This window comes from Panthera pardus, unplaced genomic scaffold (assembly GCF_024362965.1).
Source record: "Panthera pardus isolate Hobbes unplaced genomic scaffold, ASM2436296v1 HiC_scaffold_20, whole genome shotgun sequence".
In the NCBI taxonomy this organism is placed as follows: domain Eukaryota; kingdom Metazoa; phylum Chordata; class Mammalia; order Carnivora; family Felidae; genus Panthera; species Panthera pardus.
The window spans coordinates 70,286,122-70,305,473 of NW_026526766.1; the positions used below are offsets into that span (position 1 = coordinate 70,286,122).

At 41.6% G+C, this 19,352-nt stretch overlaps 1 protein-coding gene across 8 annotated transcripts in view; it reads left to right on the forward strand.

Annotated features, from left to right (window-relative positions):
- PALM2AKAP2 (PALM2 and AKAP2 fusion) overlaps positions 1-19,352 on the forward strand; it is a 443,632-nt gene that overhangs the window by 298,809 nt on the left and 125,471 nt on the right. For all 8 annotated transcript variants that reach the window (XM_019454235.2, XM_019454232.2, XM_019454240.2 and 5 more), the window contains one exon: positions 15,657-15,742. In XM_019454235.2, coding sequence (XP_019309780.2) covers positions 15,657-15,742 — 86 coding nt within the window. The remainder of the gene's footprint in view (positions 1-15,656; positions 15,743-19,352) is intronic.

The window sequence follows — 19,352 nt, forward strand, 5'->3', positions numbered from 1 at the left end:
GTGGGCCAAGTTTGTCACTTTGCATTTGTCATATACTTATCCTAAACTCATCATTGGGACTCTACTTACTTTTGAGGAACGAAGGTGAAGAATGGAGATAACCCTATCTAAATCACACAGACTAGGAATGGAGGACAGCATTCCCAAAGGGGAATTGAGGTGCTATTAGCATAATAAATGGGAATCAGTGTTTGGAAAGGACATAGCAATAACTGTGTATTATGATTCTTTGATTCCTTGCTTCAAACCACTGGTGGTGTTTGTTTGATTGATATAGATAGGTAGATAGGTGGATAGATGGATGGATGGATGGATAGATTGATATGGATACGTAGGTAGGTGGATAGGTAAGTGGTTAGAGAGGGTAGATAGACTTCTATTTCTTTCTGTCCATCCATCCATCCATCCATCCATCCACTTATCTATCTAAAATCTAGGCAGCTGAATGTATTTTGATTTTCTCTTGCATTTTCCTCTTGCCTTTCCAGCTTGTCTCTTTCTGCTTATTTCCCAAAGTCTGAATTGTAAATGCCTACCTACTGGGCTGGCAAATATTGATCTCTCCTTTAAGGGCAAGGAGGAAGAAAAATGGGGCCAGCTAAAACCAGATTCCTTTGGCAGCTGAGGGGAGGCAGGAAGGGAGGAATTCACATTAATAATTTTTTCCCCATCATCTATCAAATCACCAGAGTGTTCTTATGTCATTTTGAGTTGTGGGTGCTTTAAAAATTTGCATCTGTGTCCAGGAAAGAAGTAGATAAATTTGCACATGATGGTAAAAGAAGACTTTGGGATATAAATACTCTGATGTGGAGTTATGGATGCATCCCAAAAGTCTAGTCAAACGGTGTCTGTATTTTAGCTTCCAGGATGCTGCAGTAGGTCAAGCCAAACTCCCAACTGGGTTTTTAAACTTGAGAAACATCAGGCTTGTTTGTTTCCAATCACACAAGCACTCTTGAATTGAAAACAACAATGGGTCATCAAACAATATAAAAATTAATTGAAATCACCTATCCTTCTGCTGTCAACACATTCAGCCCTGTGACAGTTCATACTCAAACTCTTTATATAAACCAACCCCACCTCCCACACACATACAAGCAGCCTGCTAAGAACATTTAAAATCCCAGTCAAGGACCATGGCCCTATCTCTAGAATCCATCCAGACCACCTCCTGTTTCTTTTCCTGCAACACTTGTCTTGCTCTTTCTCACTCTCTGTCTCTGAGAGGAGGTTCTAATCCCAAACCCTGCTATGGACAAGGTTCTTGGGATTGCCCACATCCAACAGTCAGGGGATGTGTCCTGTTTTATGGCCTGACCCTGTGGTACCCAGGCAGATTCATTTGCTAGTGCTGCTTAAATAACAGGCATTTATTTTCTCATAGTTCTAGAGGCCAGAAGTCCAAGATCAAGGTGTCAGCAGGTTTGGTTAGTTCTGAGACCTCTCTCCTCGGCTTGCAGATGGCTACCTTCTTTCTGGTCTTTCCTCTGTGTGCAGTGCCCTTGGTGTCTTTCTGTGGGTCTAAATACCCTATGCTTGTTAGGACACCAGTCAGACTGGATTAGGGTTCACTGTAAAGACCTCATTTTAACTTAATCACTTCTTTAAAGACTCTGTCTCCGAATACAATCACATTCTGAGGATAGAAGGATTAGACCTTCAATATAATGAATTTGGGGGGGCACACAATTCAGCTCATAACACCAGACAAGCTGACTTCCCACTGCAGGTCCCCAAATCTGCTAAAAGTTAGGAGTCAGACATTCCCATGTGGCTAAAGCAATTTCTACTTAAGACTAATTAGGAACTATGATCATTTGGGGGCAAAGAAGGGACCAAATCATCACCACTATTTCTGGAAAAAGTTGTTAGCCGAACAATCCAATAGAGGGGCTAATTATGATCCCAGCCCCCAAAAGATTCTAGTAGCTTCTATTTAGATCTGGATATATGTTAGCTCTCCTGGCAACATTTTTCTTAACCACAATTTCCATTGCTGCATATTCCTAGTAGTCTAAAAGTGAAGACACTATGGTATCAAAGGATACAGATAGTGATAGTGACTAACTTTGATCGAATACTTGCTATGTTCCTGGCACTGAGCTGTGGAGTTACATGTATTATCTCATTTAATCCACAACAAATTCCTAAGTGGTTTCCATTACAGTCCTCATTTTACAGGTAAGGAAAACTAAGGCTTTGAGTGGCAAAGTAACTTGCCCTGGTCCCGTGGTTCTCCTGCTGGTACTCACAATGCACTATACTAACCAGCTGTGGCCAAGTCAGTTTTTTAAATTGATGGTTTAATTTTGATCTACTAAAATCTTCAAAAAAGAATTTGTGAGGCTTCTACTAAGGGACATTGCAGGAATTAAATGACATTGGGATTGTAAACCCAGATGCCATCAGGGGCCAGACCCTTAACATTAGTGAGTGACATCAACCCACAAGTAAAACAAGAATGTGGTGGAGACTGAGGCCTGTCAAAGAAGACATATCTCTTGTAAAAAGGTAATAGTGGTCACTCAGCTCTTGGTAATTGCTGCCATATAGAGCTATAGACACTGGGCTTGGTTTTGCCAGTCTCCTAACTTTTTTCAAGAAAAACAAGATGTTTGGGGCCCCTGGCTGGCTTGGTCAGTGGAACATACAACTCTTGATCTTGGAGTTATAAGTTCGAGCCCCACTCTGGGTGTAGACATTATTTAAAAATAAAATCTTAAAAAAAATGAAAGAAAAGAAAAACTAGATGTTTGGATGTTCCTGTAAATTCTCGTGAGTTTAAATATTGACAACTAAGTCATTTAAAACAGATGAAACAAAGTGCCTTGCAGATGAAACAAAACATGCCTACCAGTCTGAAGGGTCACCATTCCTACCTTATGGGCTGATGAGTGCCATAAGAACCATTCTGAACTTTCCAGGGGGCTCTTTTACAAAAATTCTCTCCTGTACACTTCTACTAGATCCAAGTGGGTTTTTTGAATGGGTAGGTGAATTCCCACAGGTCACCTGACACCACCACAACCCCCCAAGGGGAGGAGAGGAAGCTCTGCTGGCAGGACACCCAGAACTCAGGGAGGAAATAGAACATCCTGGCCACCTGCCAGGGAAGGCCCCTGTTCAGTGAGGGAAGGAGCAGTGTTGGCAATCAGATCGTCCAAAGAGAAAACCTCCTCCACCCAGATGGCCAGCAACCTGAGCACCCAGACTGTGTCTTTCCATTTGTGTCTTCCTAGCCCAAGCACAGTGCCTGGCAAACAGCAGAAATGCAAAGAATGAGGTTGGGGTGGGGAGTAATGTGACTGTTACATTTCTGAAAAATAACAATGGTGATGATATGGAAGACATATCTGTTTTGGGGGAACTCAGGGGCCTGAATGGGGCACGTGCAGTGGGGCTGGAGGGGCAGGATCAGGCAGAAAAGGCATAGCAGAGGCCGGCTTCTTCATACCTCCAAGGGCCATACTCCACCACACCTTCAATCCAATGATACTCTTTTCACAGACAAGAGAGAGAGAAAGTCACAGCACACAAGCTGAGTGGTTGACCCTCCAAAGAGCCCAAGGACCTTGAATATGCCCTTGTCATCACTTACTGTTTCAGTTATTAATATGCATCTCCTCTGAATGAAAACTAAATCCAAGATGGTGGTTTGGGTTTTTATTTAATTTTATATCACATTGTTTTGGGGCTAAATATAAAATATCTTTCCAGACTAGTAAAATCAGGCTGGAAAAGCTAATATTTAGGATATTATGGAGACTATGACAGAATCTTTTATTGGACTTGGGGAGAAGCCCCTCTGAATGGTAATATCTGCAGGTTATTTTGAGAGTAAACCAGGTTTTAAGCTATTAGTTCTCTAACCTTTGAGTAGGTCCCCTGAGTTTGCTGCAAGTAGCATGTTTGCCTAAAAAGTATTTAATTTCTGAGGACCAGTTCTGGCCAGCCAAAACAAACCATTTTCAAAATTGGTTTGGGCCTCAGAGTCTCACAAAACTCATTTTAAGCACTTCACCATGATCCTTTTTTGCTCTCATTTTCATCCAGTTGGAGTCTGCTATCCCCTTCACATACAGAAGGATGCTTAAAATGCACCTTTGAGAGTAGAGCAGGAGATGAAACACCCAGTTTACCAACTCTTGGATGCTGTGACAGAAAAAGGCTCTTTTCTCCTTAAAGGGAGGTCCAAGACCCCTCAATGTATGGTGGTGGCTGAAAAGCTGTTGCAGCTTCATGCCCAGAAATGCACGTGTGTACATGAATACATGGGTTTGTGCATGGATTTTGCATGAGTGCATATGTGGGTCTGCATGTGTTTGCGCACATGTGCATACATAGAGCATATGCATGTGTGCGCATACCTTCTTGGTCTCAAGAGGGGTGTTCCTTCTTGTCCTTCTCACCAAGGGCACCTTGCTTAGCACAGGTGATTAGCAACTGAGTATTGGAGCATGAGCACTGAACTTGGAAAGCATTCTCCTAATCCCAGGACTGCTTCTTACTTTGTGTCCTTGGCAAATTATTTTACCTCTCCAAGACTCCTTTTTGCTATCTGGAAAATGAGGATAAAAATAGTGCCTACTTCATTTGGAGCTTTTGACTATTAGTGAGATAATATATGTTAAATATAGCACAATGAAGAGCACATAATAAGCACTCAAGAGCTGGTAACTGCTATTATTGTTGTTGTTAGTCCTTCTTACCCCATGCTTGTAGGGAGAGAGTCAGGTGGAATCAGCAAACTGTTTTCTAGCTTAGGGTACTCAACATTTCCACTTCTTCTCCTATGCATGATTACTTCCTTGACCACCCAAAGTTTTTCCCCTGGGGTTTTTTGTGGGGTGTCAAAACCCAAAGTAATGCTCAGAGGCACTAGGTGCTTTCATTGTCTCAATCTTTTCCCATTTCTCAAAAGTTCTGCTGCTCAGGTCACTCTCTGCAGAACCTGATTGTATGGGATTCCATAGGACCGTGTCTTGGAGCTGTTCCTGCATAAAGGAGAACTACCCATGCTAGCTGCCTCAGAGAGGCTCTGTAAACCCTTAGTAACTGTTTGCTGAATTGCACTGGATTGGGTTTGGTGCCAGCCATGGCTGTACATTTTACGCAGTGCCCTACCATAAAACCTTTATTTGATGTGTGCATTGTGAGCTCAGAGGCCAGCTTGAACTGGAACCTCAGGAAGGACAATTTCCCCTCTGTGAATCTTGATTTTTTTTTCAATATGTTCTCAAGATTCCAGTTCTTCTATCTCTGAAAACAAAAGAAATAATATTTGGGGGGGGGGGGGGGGCGTGGTAAGGTGTACTGATTAAGAAAGTAGCCTCTGAGGTCAACTTGGATTAAGTATTTCTTGGATTATGTACTGTTGCCATCAATTAGTAGTTCAGTTTTAAGTCTTCTAAGCCTGTTTTATCATCTGTAAAGTGGGGATAGTATTGTACTTGCCTCATGTACCTGTATGGTATAAGGATTGAATGCGATGATACACAGAAAGACATAGTTTTCAACCCACAGTATGTCCCCAGGACAGTATAGCTGTCATGGCTGGTTTTACCGTGTTCATGTTGGCAGGACAGCAATGGGGTCAAGAAGCCATGGGGGGCACTCTTGGTAAGACTCTGAGGTTTTCATTTGTTCATTTTTGAGCAACCTGAACATCTACCCCTGAGGCACCCAAAGTGGCTTCCTTTACCCAGGAACGTACAGGTGGGGAAAGGGGTTCACTGACCTCTTCATGAGTTTGAGGAAAATAACTCGTCATCTGAGAGGTGGACCTTTTCTTTCCCAATGGGATCTTCTCAGGGAAAAGAATCAAGAGGGGAAAGTACCCTTGCTGTCATTGCTTCTGGAGGTCCTAGGGCCTGGCCCTTCTATTTGTCCCATGGAAGAGAAATCTGGGGCTCAGGCTCGAAGATGAGCTTCTACCTGGAGCTGGCTGGGCTGGGCTGGGCTGGGGCCACATCCTGCTTTGCTCCTCCAGCCCCCAGCAGGACTTTCCCTCCAGAGGAAGAGGGCCTCATTAGCTTATCCTTGGGTGGGGTTTCCCAAAGCCAAGTGTTTAAAGGCAAATCATTGTTCTAAAGTTCCGCTAAGTTTTAATGACCACCCTTCTGAGAACTCCTCCAAGAAAGAACTAAGTGAGATTTTTAAAACCCAAGGATATCCAAAGGCAATTAAAAGAAATATCTGAGTGAGTCTCAATTTGAGACACTCTCTGTACAGTCTTGGGTGAAGAAAAGGTAGATGGGACCCAGGCCCTAGCCCCATTCTTTTCATTGTGAACTGGCAAAATGCTTTCATAGTGGCCTGATCTTATGCCTGTAAGATGAGGTTGACACAGTCTGGTCCCCAGAAAGAACCCTGGTCTAGGAAATCAGGCAATTTTGTCTCTTCCATTCTTAGCTCATCAGACCCTATCCCACTCTTTTCTATCTGAGGTCTCGGTTCTCTCTGTGAAACACACAAGGCTGGGAACTAGACTTCCTTGCAGTTCCGGGGCTGTGTGCGGGTTAGTGGGCTGACGAGGGCTGAGGCAGAGGTGTGTGATGAGGAGGAGAATAGCCAGAGTGGATAGGAAGGTTGGCCACATCAGATCAGGCCTCACCAAAGTCCCCACAAACAAAATAGACACTCTCCCAGCAGTCATTGGGGACTCTACTGTGTCCTCGGTTCTCTCCTTAAGCCAGGCAACATAGGTCATCATCTGGGGTCTATTTTCCCTAATCTGTCTGTGGCTCAGCTCTTCTTAAGACAGCCCATTCCAGGGGCACCTGGGTGGCTCAGTCGGTTGAGCGTCCGACTTCAGCTCAGGTCATGATCTTACAGTTCGTGAGTTTGAGCCCTGCGTCAGGCTCTGTGCTGACACCTCAGAGCCTGGAGCCTGCTTCAGATTCTATGTCTCCCTCTCTCTGCCCCTTCCTTGCTCATGCTTTGTCCCTCTCTGTCTCTCGAAAATGAATGAACATTAAAAAAAATATTTAAGACAGCCCATTCCAGCCATCCAATCAGCATGACCATGGGTGGTGGTAAGGAAGGTGCCCAGGAAAAGGTCAGTTAGGGGCTGAGGAGCACCCATCAAGTGGCATTGTGGAGGAGCTTTCTATCCTCTCTATCCTGATGGTCAGTCCTAGGCCCCTTCCAACTCCAGTTCAATTTGGGAAACATTTAATGAGCCCTCACCTACATGCCAGCCCTCACTGTGCTGAGGGTGAGGTGGGCCTGGGTGGGGCTTGTGAATGGACAGCCCCGTCTTCAAAGTGCTCAGAGTCCTTAGGGTGCCTAGCTGTCTCAGTCAGTAGAGAATGTGACTCTTGACCTCTGGGTTTTAAGTTCGAGCCCCACCTTGGGGGTAGAGATTCTCAAAATGCTGTCTTACCATCCAGATGTTTTATTTCCAGTGACTACACCTCCACATGCTCCCTATCTCTGGGTTTGCCAGCAAGTGACTAGGTCCACCAGGTCTTGGTTGGCTTGTGAGGAAGGGACCAATACAACCTGTTTGTTTCTTTAGCATCTAGAATGAATTATCGCAGCAATGGTGCTGTTTCCCATGCCCTCCACACCCTTTCCCTCAGCGCCCCCCTGTACTCCTTTGAGCACTCTCTGCTCTCCCCCATACCCCACTCTGAAGCTCTGATCCCTCCAGCCTGGTGGCCCAAAACCCACACTTCTCACTTCACAGACCCCAGCAGAGGCTAACTGGGTATGAGGCCCAGTCCCTGCCCACAAGTGTTTACAAGCTGGTTGATAAGGGCTCTCTCAGACATCATTGATGAGCCGATCGATACTGTTAGGAAGACACACTTCAGGGCTTTCCCTACCCAGGCCCCAGTGAGTGCCCCTGATCAGGCCTGTGAGTTCATGGTAGAGGGAGGAGGTGGTGATAATCACTTTGGATACCTCATTAAGGAGCTGGCACTAGAAGTCAAGGCTGAGTCCTGACATCAGCTGTGTATTTAATTTACATGAATTCAAGTGTATACTTCTATCTAAAATAGTGAGAGAAAAATAGACATTTAAAAAGTGTCAGGGATTCTGCCTGCTATTCCAGTCTATGTTCCAGTCCATCAGACCCTATGGGTTGCTTGTGGGACAGCCATCAACTTGTCCCCTTCTTTCTTGCTGGCCAAGATCCTGTTTTGTTCCTTTGTTCATCCTCCAAATGGCTGTGTACTCAGAGAAGGCTGACCCAGGGGAGGCCTGACCCGGGGTAAATCTTGATTAATTAGCTCCAGGCCAATTTTGATAATTCCATTTACTTTTTCCACAATTGGTTTAGAAATAGACTAATGCTACATTTTTGACCAGTGAGACTTTGGGTGTGTGGGGAGGGTGCTTTTATGGAAGTATATTTACTCCTCCCTTTTCCTGCCTCTGGATGTTTTCATGACACATGGAACTGCTGTGTCCATCTTGGGACCATGGAAAAAAGTCAAGAGAATTGCAGAGAGGTCACACTGGGGCCACGAGACCATGAGGCCATGGAGCCATTTAATCAACCAACCACCTCTGGTGCCACACTACCTTGAGACTTCTTTATCCATGAGTCACTCAATCCTCTATTCTTTAAGCATATATTAAATAGGCTTTTTGTTTACCTGTAGCCAAAAACAACCCCAGTGTGAGGATGACAAGGCAGTTGTTAATCTGCTGTCCCACAGATAGTTTCTCCTTCTATCCATCAGCCTGTGCATCTCCAAACCCTGAGAAACTCTACAGTTTCCAGATCTGTATTTTTTTGTACAACATGATCCTTAGCACAAGTCAATGGCATCATCTGGTACTTAACAAAGGAAATGGACTGTTCCAAAGCTGGCACAAAAAGTAGCTCTGTTGGGTTTTCTGAAGTATGGTGCTATTTTGGACTGTATGGGAGATTTAAGGAATTTTCAAGAGCAGTTTTGACTGTGAAAGATGAGGTCTTTTGTCTTCAGAACATAAATCCTTCAATGAGATGCAACTAACCTGTGAAATAAGCACTGGGCGTAATGGAAACAGGGTGGCTCCGAAAAAGTAGAAAGTGTGATCATTATAGCCTAGTCGTGGAGACAAAATTTAAATGGCAGAATTGATTTAGAGAATGGAACACATATTTATCTAAAGAACTATGATGGGAACTGGAAGTTGATGGGGAAGGCAAGTCTGGAAGGGCTCCTTCCTCTCCTAAGGCCGGGCTAGGTTATGCTACTGTAATAAATGGCCCCCAATCCCATGGCTTAAAACAGTATAAGTTTAGTTCTCATTCATCCTACATAGCCGTTGTGGATTGGCGGTGTCTCTGCTTTGCATTATCCTCACTCTGGGACTTGGGCTAACAGAATTGCGCTACCTCGAACATTGCCATTCACCATGCTGGAGGAGAGTCCCACATCAGCGATTACACACCTCAGCCTAGAAGTGGGAGATGTGCTGCTGCCCACCACACTCATCAGCTGGAACTAGTCACATGACCACCAGCTCTGAGGAGGCCAGGAAGTGAAGTTCTGTTATGTGTCCACAAGAGGAAAGAACTGGAAATATTTGGTGAGCAGCACCGATGACCCACTTTGTCCAAGATCTATCTAAAATCTATGTGGATAGATGAGCTGGAGCAAAGTTCCATTCTCGTGCATGTTTGGGTCCATATTGACTTGTCTTTCTTTCTTACCCTGCTTTCACCTAGCAACACACAGTGGTTCCAGGGGGTCTAGGTATGGCCAGCGCCCTCCCATACAGTGCTACCCTCTCCCTCTTGGTCTCTTATCTTTTATTTTTACTTTTATTTATTTTTTAGTACTAACCAGAATCAGAAATAAGGAAGTCACTCAGGGTTCTCACCTGTGCCATTGGCTGCTTCCCCAACAAGCCTTCTTAGCTGCTTGTCCTCTTCTTTGTTTCATCTAGTCTTATCTCCTTTTGTTCAAACACAAAAGCCATGTTGTCTACAGGTTACTATACTCAAGCCCTCATGGCTACCCTGCTTCCAACCCAAATCTCTCAGCTTGCAGATCCTCATGTGTGGCCTTGGCTTCTCCATCCAGACCCTGAGCTCATCCTCCTTCTTTCTGCTTGCACTGCCTTGTCAACTGCACATGTGCTGTTCCCAACAGAAATCAAAGAGGGGCTGTGCAGTTAGTGGAGTGCATCCTGTGAGTTGAGATCAGAGATGTGGGCTCTAGGAAACTGGATGCTTGGGCTAATGGATTTCTTCATATGACTGTGCAGCTAGGTGAGAAGATGTGTAAAAAGCAACAACTAGTTGTCTGAATTTTACTTATTCCTGAAAGATCTTTATAAAACTGTCCCTGGGACACCTGGGTATCTCAGATGTTTAAGCATCGAACTCTCGATTTAAGCTCGGGTCATGATCCCAGCATCATGGGATTGAACCCCATGTCAGTCTCTGTGCTGAGCATGGAGCCTGCTTAAGATTATCTCTCTCTCTTCCTCTGCCCTTCTTCTCTGCTTGCTCGCTCTCTCTCTCTCTCTCTAAAATATTTTAAAAAAGAAAGCAGACTGTATAGAAATATAATATGTAAAATAGTATATATGTGTGTGCATAATATATTTATTAATTATCAAAATTCTTAGGTCAAATTCTTTGTAGAGGTTCTTCTCCTGAAATCAGAGGTGATTGTGCTTACAAAACTGACTAATAATAGAAATACATCAGTCTGGAATGTCTTGTCTGTTGCAGTTATACATCTGACCTTTTAAATGTTTGTGCTATTGTTATAAACATTGGCCTTAGTTGAGTGGAAATTCGTCTCAGGAACTTGGGCAGGAAAGCAGATGTTGACAGTCATTGATAAAATCCTAGAGTGGAAGGATCTCAAACAAGCATTCTAGGCTATCCCCCTGCCTATTTGTGGTGCAACGCATTTACACATTGGTGGTATGGAAATCACCACTGTGGAAATAGAAGTGGCATTTTCACATGTATAAGCATCCTCCTGTAAAGAAGTGTTGGTCACTTTGCATCTCCAAGTCCTCAGGTAGAGAAGGTCTGCTGCCCTTTGGTGTTCAAATAAAATTTGAACTCTGTCTTGTATATGCAGGTCTAATATCCTGTCCCAGATTCTTATCATCATATCCTCCTCAGATTTCACTTTTGCAGGGAGCTCCCAGGTGCACATGGCCACTCTCTTCCCTCCACCCTGAAGTCCTCATTCTATTTCCACCAAACAACACCAACACAATACAATTGTGTAGAACAGCTCTCCACTCAAGGTATGAGACTGAGGGGACTTATGTCATGCCACAGCATGATAAGTAATTTAAAATTGATGTTTAAACATCACGGTTCCCCAAAGTCCTTTTTATCCCCCTTGGAAATTTCTTACTGTCAATTCTTGTCCCAGCTTCTTTCAAGTTCTCTCCTTCTTCTAAATGGATATCTTCCTTTTACTCCTACTTCCATGATGTGGGATCCATCATACCCAAATGATCCATAAAATTTCTTTTTCTCCAAGACTCAGTTTTCTCCCTGGAAGGAATTTTGCCTCTGGCTTTTAAATTAGCATTTTCCTGTTTTCACAACTTATTGTTAGGATTAATAACACTTTTAATTAAAATGTTAGGTCTATTTTCTCTTACTCTTGCCATGAAATGATAGGTTATCTAATTTTAACTGTTTTCTTGGAGTGTTTGGCTGGCTTAGTTGGTAGAGCATGTGACTCTTAATCTCAGGGTAGCAAGTTCAAGCCCCACATTGGGTGTAGAGCTTACTTGAGGGAGAAAAATGGATGTTTTCTTTATTGGAGGCTAAAATATTGAGAATACATATATATTTAAGTTTCATGTCTCTTTCGTATGGCCATATATCCTTTAATAAAAATTGTTTTGCCTACAAAAGGATTATAGCAGAGAAAAGATTCTTCCCCACATGGGAAAGATATGGGAATTGGAGGTGCCTGGCTGGCTCAGGTAGTAAAGCATACAACTCTTGATCTCAGGGTTGTGAGTTCAAGCCTCACATTGGGTATACAGCTTTCTCTCTCTCCCTCTCTCTCTCTCTCTCTCGATACAGAAATACAGAAATCAATACTTGTAAATGAAATTTCTATACAACAAAGGAATTACTTTTGCATAAAGTTGAAAGTGCTCTATACAAAATGAATTTCATTTATAATTTTGGTTATATATTGTATCTATTAGCTACTATTACAATAATGCTGCTTGACAGATCAGCCTCAAACTCAATAGCTTTTATTGTCATGCATGTGTAGCTGGGCTAGGTGTTGGCTGATTAAGACTTGGCTTAGCTTAGCTCCAAGTGTAGATAGGGTCCAATTCTGCTCCTCATGACTCTCAGTCCCTTGCAGGTCAACTGGGGCATGTCCTTCTCTTGCTATAGCAGAAATGCAAGAGGGAAAGCATCACCATCAAGCATATTTCAAACCTTTGCTTTCATTATGTGCACTAGCATCCCACTGGCCAGAGTAAACATCAGTGGGACAGGGAAGAAAATTTCTCCCACAGTGGGAAAGGAGGGGAATGAATATTTGCTGAAATGATAATTCAAAATATTCTGTGAAGTAAACATCATATAATTGTCCATGCCCAACATCTGTGTCTCTCTGCCAGCCAGATCCAACAGGTGCCAACAGTGGCTTAAACCAAGAGGGGCTATTAGTCTGTTGAATGCAAGGGGTGTCAGGGAAATAATCCATTCATGTGGGAGCAAAGATTGCTCTCCCAGAAACATGCATTTAGGAAAAAGCTAGCAACCTCTTTGTAGCAGTTTCTCTAGAGGAAACCGTAGGGCAGCTCACCAAACTGACCCAATTTCTACATCCTAGTCAGAAACAACTATTTGCACCTTGCAATAAATTGAGCGCATGGATCTTGAGTAATCCATTGTGCATATGTCCTGTAAAATGAGGCTCTCAAGGATCCAGAATATATAATAATGCAATTGATGCTAATATATTAAAATTTAATTAATCACATATTAGTTTCTTAAAAGTGTCATGAAAAAATCATTCCTGTTCCCATTTGTCCAATTGGTTGGTCTTTACAAAAATGCTAAAGTATAACAGTCTTTCTTGTACATGTCTTTGGTTTCTTGATTGAGCACAGAAGCTGGCAAAGTATATCTTCTTAAAGAATTATTATATTGGGTGCCTGGGTGGCTCAGTCAGTTAAGTGTCCGACAGTGGCTTAGGTCATGATCTTGCAGTTCACGAGTTCGAGCACCGCATCAGGTTCTCTGCTGTCAGTGCAGAGCCCACTTCGGATCCTCTGTCTCCCTTCCTGTCTCTCCCAGGGAGAGCTATGCCCCTCCCTCACTCGCACTCCTCTTTCTCTCTCTCTCTTAAAAATAAATATTTAAAAAAATTTATTAAAAAATTATATCATTTTTATTGCATTAATATAAATTGACACAAAAATCATTATAATACTATACATAAAAATATATGGACTCCTATAATGAATATTTTATGTAACCCCACCTTGCTTAAGAAATCATTCCCCACAACCACACAGTTTGTTTAATAATAACACTATTGAGAAAATTATGGTGATGGCACAATTATTACGTTATACATTGTTGGTGGTATCGTAAAATTGGCATCACTGTTTTACAAGGCGATATGGGAACGTGTGCCATTAGCCTTAACAGTACGCATACATTTTGCATAGGAGTCCTTTTGAAGGATATTATTCGTAAGAAGAAAAGCATTTAGACAAAGTATTCATTTTAGCATTATCTATACTGATGAGAAATTAGAAATGACCTCAATATACAACATTTTAAAAATAGCTATGGAATTAATGGTATACCTACTCAGTGGGTATTTATAGAACCGGTTAAACTGGAAATTTGAATATTGCCTAGCAAAATTTTTTTTTTATTGTGCTAAAATGTATATAACACATTGTAACCATTTCTAAGTATATGGTTCTGTGCGTTAAATACATTCACAAAGTGGTACAACCATCATCACTATCCATCTGGTAAAATACATCTTATGGGCCAAATCTGGCCCAGTGCCTGTTTTTATAAATAAAGTTTTATTGGAACTCAGCCATGCCCATTTGTTTATATGTTGGCTGTTGACTGATGTCAGTTGGCTGTTTATGTGTTGTCCATTTTGCTCTGTAGTGGCAGCTTGAGAAGTTGCAACACAAATGGCAAGACCACAAAGCCTAAAATGTTTACTATGTGGCACAAAAAATGTTTGCCAGTCCTGATTTAACATAATGCTAGATAATTGAAATTTTGGAATTTAGGCTATTCACACAGGTTTGGAATGAATATTGTCCTTGAGTTACCCTTAGGCAAAATTACTTCTTAAGGAAATCGACAACATAAGCAAATATTACGCAGCCAATTTTAACCTGTTTAAGAAAACAATCTTTTTAATACTTTAGGCTGTGAGCATTCATATCCCAGCAGGCAGTTATTATACCAATTATAAAATTTGTATCTACTCTTTAAAGTAGACCCTGAAAAACTTTACTAAGCATTACTTTTTAGCTTTTAGGAAGATGACTCTTGGAGTGCCTGGGTGGCTCAGTCTATTAAGTGACTGACTCTTGATCTAGGCTCAGGTCATGATCTCACGGTTGATGGGATTGAGGCCTATGTCAAGCTCTGTGCTGACAGCATGGAGCCTGTTTGGGATTCTCTCCCTCTTTCTTTTTGTGCCTCCCGAACCCCCAAAATAAATAAATCAACTTAAAAATAATAAAAAATGAAAGACTTTAAAAAAATATAACTTTATCTGCAATAAACCTGTTTTTAAAAATATACTTGTCATTACTTCAAACTTTTCCCTAATATAGACCATTCCACCTGATTCACACACATAATTGCATCTGAATTGGTGTGGTTAGGCTATATTGCGTTCATGGGTATTTCTAAATACCAACCCCTGATCTCCTTTTTGAAGTGAAGAGAGCAAAACCTTGTATCTTGTCATGTGTCTACGCTTGGAGATCATCTGGAAGCTTAAGGAAAAAGGAACACTAACATTTATCAAGACTTGGGGAGAAAACATATAGATTTTAAAAGAGGGGAGGTGGATGGGGGGTGGGCTAAATGGGTGATGGGCGTTAAGGAGGGTGTTTGTTGGGATGAGCACTGGGTGTTATATGTAAGTGATGAATCACTGGGCTCTACTCCTGAAAACCAGTAATACACTGTATGTGAACTTACTTGAATTTAAATTAAAAAATAAAATAAAAGTAAATATAAACTTTCGGTCATTTCCAGTATGTGTATGGAATCTAGGGCAGTGAATAATCTGGAGTCAGTTCTATTGGGTGTTGAATTAGATTCAGATGTGTGTGTTTCTGTGTGCTGGGATTCACGTTAAGCCCCCAGTAAGACCTCAGTATGAGGTCTGGATTCTGGAAGAGTTCATTCCAACTTCTTCTCACTCTGGACTGAGGGTAGAACTATCTATAAGATACAGAATTTGAACAGTGGACTCCAAAGTTGGAGATCAGATAAACAGAAAGGAGCTACTGATTGGCCCCTTTGGAAAGTACACTTTCCCAGTAACTGCCCAGCAGGTTAACTGTGTGGTGCGACATCAGTTTCCTTTATAACACACACAGGATAGGAATGTGCAAAATGTCAGTTAGGTGTCTATCCATGCCAGCTGAATGCATGTGACTCAAATGGCATTTGTTTTGTTTTGTTTTGTTTTCAGGGGTCGGGTGGAAAAGTGTGCTGCTAAAGGGAGACGAGGCAGCCTCAGATGCCACAGAAACATCCAGTGCAGACATGACTATCAAGGTAAGAGATGCTTTCTCTGGTTGGGTTCTCAAAGGGCGTCTCCAGAGGAAAATGAGCCTATGGAAGACTTCTAGGGGCAAAATGAGCACTGCCTCTCAATGCTGCTGGGATTGTCTCTCTATTCACTGGAGCCTCAGTGAGTCAGCCAGACATAAGATTTTCTGAAATTTGGCATCTGGATTAGGAAGCCACCTGAAAGCTAGAATCCAACACGTGAATTCCAGTAGGCTTGTTGCAGGGTCTCTACTGAATATGTACATGTAGGTTGTCTGCAAGTGGCAACCCCATGGGCACAGTGGAACAAATCTGAACATTCGGAGCTGAGAACCCGGGCCCCACTGTGCATGGTGAAGAAAGGTCAGAGAGGCATAAAGTGGCTTTGATCTTGACTCAAGATTTCCAGTGATGTCAGCGGGAAGGCAGCACATGGCCCACTCCAGCTGGAACACTAATGGCCAAAAGTTTACAAAATGAGTCATCTGGCAATCAACCTAATTATCACTGTTCAAATTAAATGCATAAATTTATAATCATTGCCTAGATTGAAGAATCCATAGCAAAGTGTATCAGACTCAACCACTTGCCCTCTATTACTAGATTAGACACAAAAGAATGGTTCCTCCTTCTTAAAATTCTGTTTATATTTCAGTTAACAGAGGCTGGGAGTAGGAGGCTTTCTAACATTTTTGCTTGAATGACTAGAATTTAAATATATGCCACATGCGAATTTTTCTTTGAAAAACAAAAAGTACTATCTACCCCACCCCACCCCCACCTGTTTAAAGTAAGCTCTAAGCCCAATATGGGGCTTGAACTCACAACCCCCCAAGATTGAATGTCATCTCCTCCATGAACTGAGCCAGCCAGGTACCCCAAGTGGTGTCCCTTTTTATATTGAGATATCCCTAGAGATATTTCACTCCTGGATTTATCAGTAGAGATTGTGCAAAAGAATATACAGGATGAATTTATTCAAGCTTTCCTTTGTAATGTGAAGGCTGGACTTAAATTATCTGTGTTGAAAATGTTAGAGAAAGCAAACAAAAATGCCACAGTGAAATTAAATGAAAGATGGGGTAATCACCTGCTTGGTCAAAAGAGTCAACTAATCTAAACAATTTAACTATCCAGTACTGAAAGTTCATTTTCTTAAAATTATGTTATTATGTTTAGCAGAATTAGCAAGACAATAATATAGATTCAATGGTGTATTTGCGTTTCACTGGCTGTTATTGCAAAGACAGAAGTTTGTATCTATAACCGCATCAGACAGAGAGGGATGGGTGGATGAGCTTGATGGATTTTTATTTGCTATTTTGGAATCTGTCATCATTTTAAGAATTCATTTCTGAAATGTGTTACTAGTGTAGCTGCAGATGTAGTGCAGACATTGAAATGATCAGAGAGACTAGAGTTTGTGTTATAAAAGCAAATGGCATGTTCTGATAGAAGCAAGTCTTGTCCAAGTCCCATTTGTTTAGTTAATTTATTTATGTTGAGAGAGACAGAGGGTGGGAGCAGGGGAGGGGCAGAGAGGGAGAGAGAGAATCCCAAGCAGGCTCTGTTCTGGCAGCGCAGAGCCTGATGCAGGGCTCGATCTCACAAACCACAAGATCATGACTTGAGCTGAAACCAAGAGTCAGGCACTTAACCGACTGAGCCACCCAGGTGCCCCCACGTCTCATTTTCTAAGGTTGCTACTTAATCAGTCCACTGATCCTTGCAACCAGGATCTTGACTGAAGTTGTATTTGGGTCTGGCCAGTTGAGATGTCGTTCTTGATCTCTCCTCTTCTTTAATAAATAGCTGGGAATGTTTAATAAGAACAGAGGATTTTTAGTTCTCAAGAACTGAACCCACCTGAAGAATGGATACCATACACTTTAAAAAGTTAAGCAAAATAGAAATATATATAAATACACCAATAAATTTCTACAAATATTATTAAGTTCCTCTATTAATGTCAGTCTATTCTCCCTAAAGAATTTGCGAAACTTCTGGTGGATATAACTTAGGGAAGTACTTCTGTTTAGATCTTCTGCTTTGAGTTTCCCAATTATGCAGCAATCATCAATTTTTTCCTTTAGTTATTACTGTGGTTCCTACCCTACACTGCTTTATGTATCCATTCTGTCTTTGTACCCATCCAAAGTACTATTTTTTTCCTGTGTCTGTAAGTGCCTGATGTTCATTAATTAACTACAGACTCCTCATCATATATCTATATGTGTACCATTATTACTGTTTCTAATAACTACTTTACATATCCTTGCAATATTAGCTATCCCTGTCTTCTGCCCTGGGAAAACAAACTATTCTGTTAAAACTCTAACTACAATAAAACTTGATTCATTGACACTTGCCAAGGGGAATATCAGGAGCAATCATTGTAATAGTTTGGTTTCCTCCATATTGCTCTTTTTATAATAGATGTACCTATCTTCATGCTTAGAAATTTTTTCTTAAAATGGTACAAAATTGTTTGCAATGTCATAATTGTCTGTGATTTTGTCTGCTACAGGTAACCTTTTAATACTATATCTTAGTTTGAAATTACAAAGTCGTGCTACTAAAAATGGACATGACTCAGAAGAGTGAATTCATTCGTAAATAAAGTTCTGTCATTCTGAGGAACATTGAGCTAGGAGCATTTATATTAAGAACACCCTCTAAATACACTGATGTGAGTAGGAACATCATATGGGCCTGCTCAACAATTTTAAATCACTCGGCTTAGTAGGTTGAATTGTGAACCCATTCTTCCCCCAAAAAAGGGATGTCCAAGACCTAAACCCTGGTACTTGTAAATATGACCTTATTTGGGAAATGAGTCTTTGCAATTCAATTAAGAATCTCTGGATGAGGTCATCCTGGATTGAACCAGTAGATCCTAAGTCCAATGATATGTGTCCTTATAAGAAACAGAAAGAGAGGAAACACACCTGGAAAAGAAGGCCATGTGAACAGACAGAGGCAGAGATTGGAGTATGTGAAGGCCCAAACCAAAGAACACATGGAGCCACCAGACAAGCTGGAAGAGACAGGGAAAGATGCTCCCCTAGAACCTTCAGAAGGAGCATAGCTCTGCCAATACCTTGATTTTAAAGTTCTGGCCTCCAAAATTGTGACAGAATAAATTTCTGTTGTTTTAAGCCACCAATTTTGTGGTAACTTATTATGGCAGCCCTGGGAAACAGATATTCTCAGATCTACCAAGAATTGTACCTACTTTTCTTCAGTGCCAATGCCATAGATGCCAAAAACCAATATTAGACACACCCATTACTATTTTCTTATTATACCATGTTCACGTTTTTTTTTTTTTAAATTCAAGTGTAAGTTAACACAATGTTACATTAGTTTCAGGGACACAACATAGTGATTTGACAAGTCTAAATGTTATGTTATGCTCACAAGTCTAGCTACCATCTGTCATCGTACAACACTATGACAATACCACTGACTATATTCCTTATGCTGTTTTTACTTTTGTTTTTTTACACTGCTGCAGGTGATTCTTACGGTCATGCAAGTTGTAGAAAATACTGATCCATGCTTTTTTTTTTTTCAATCAATGTCTAGGCAAGCAGCAAAACAGAATAAGATATAA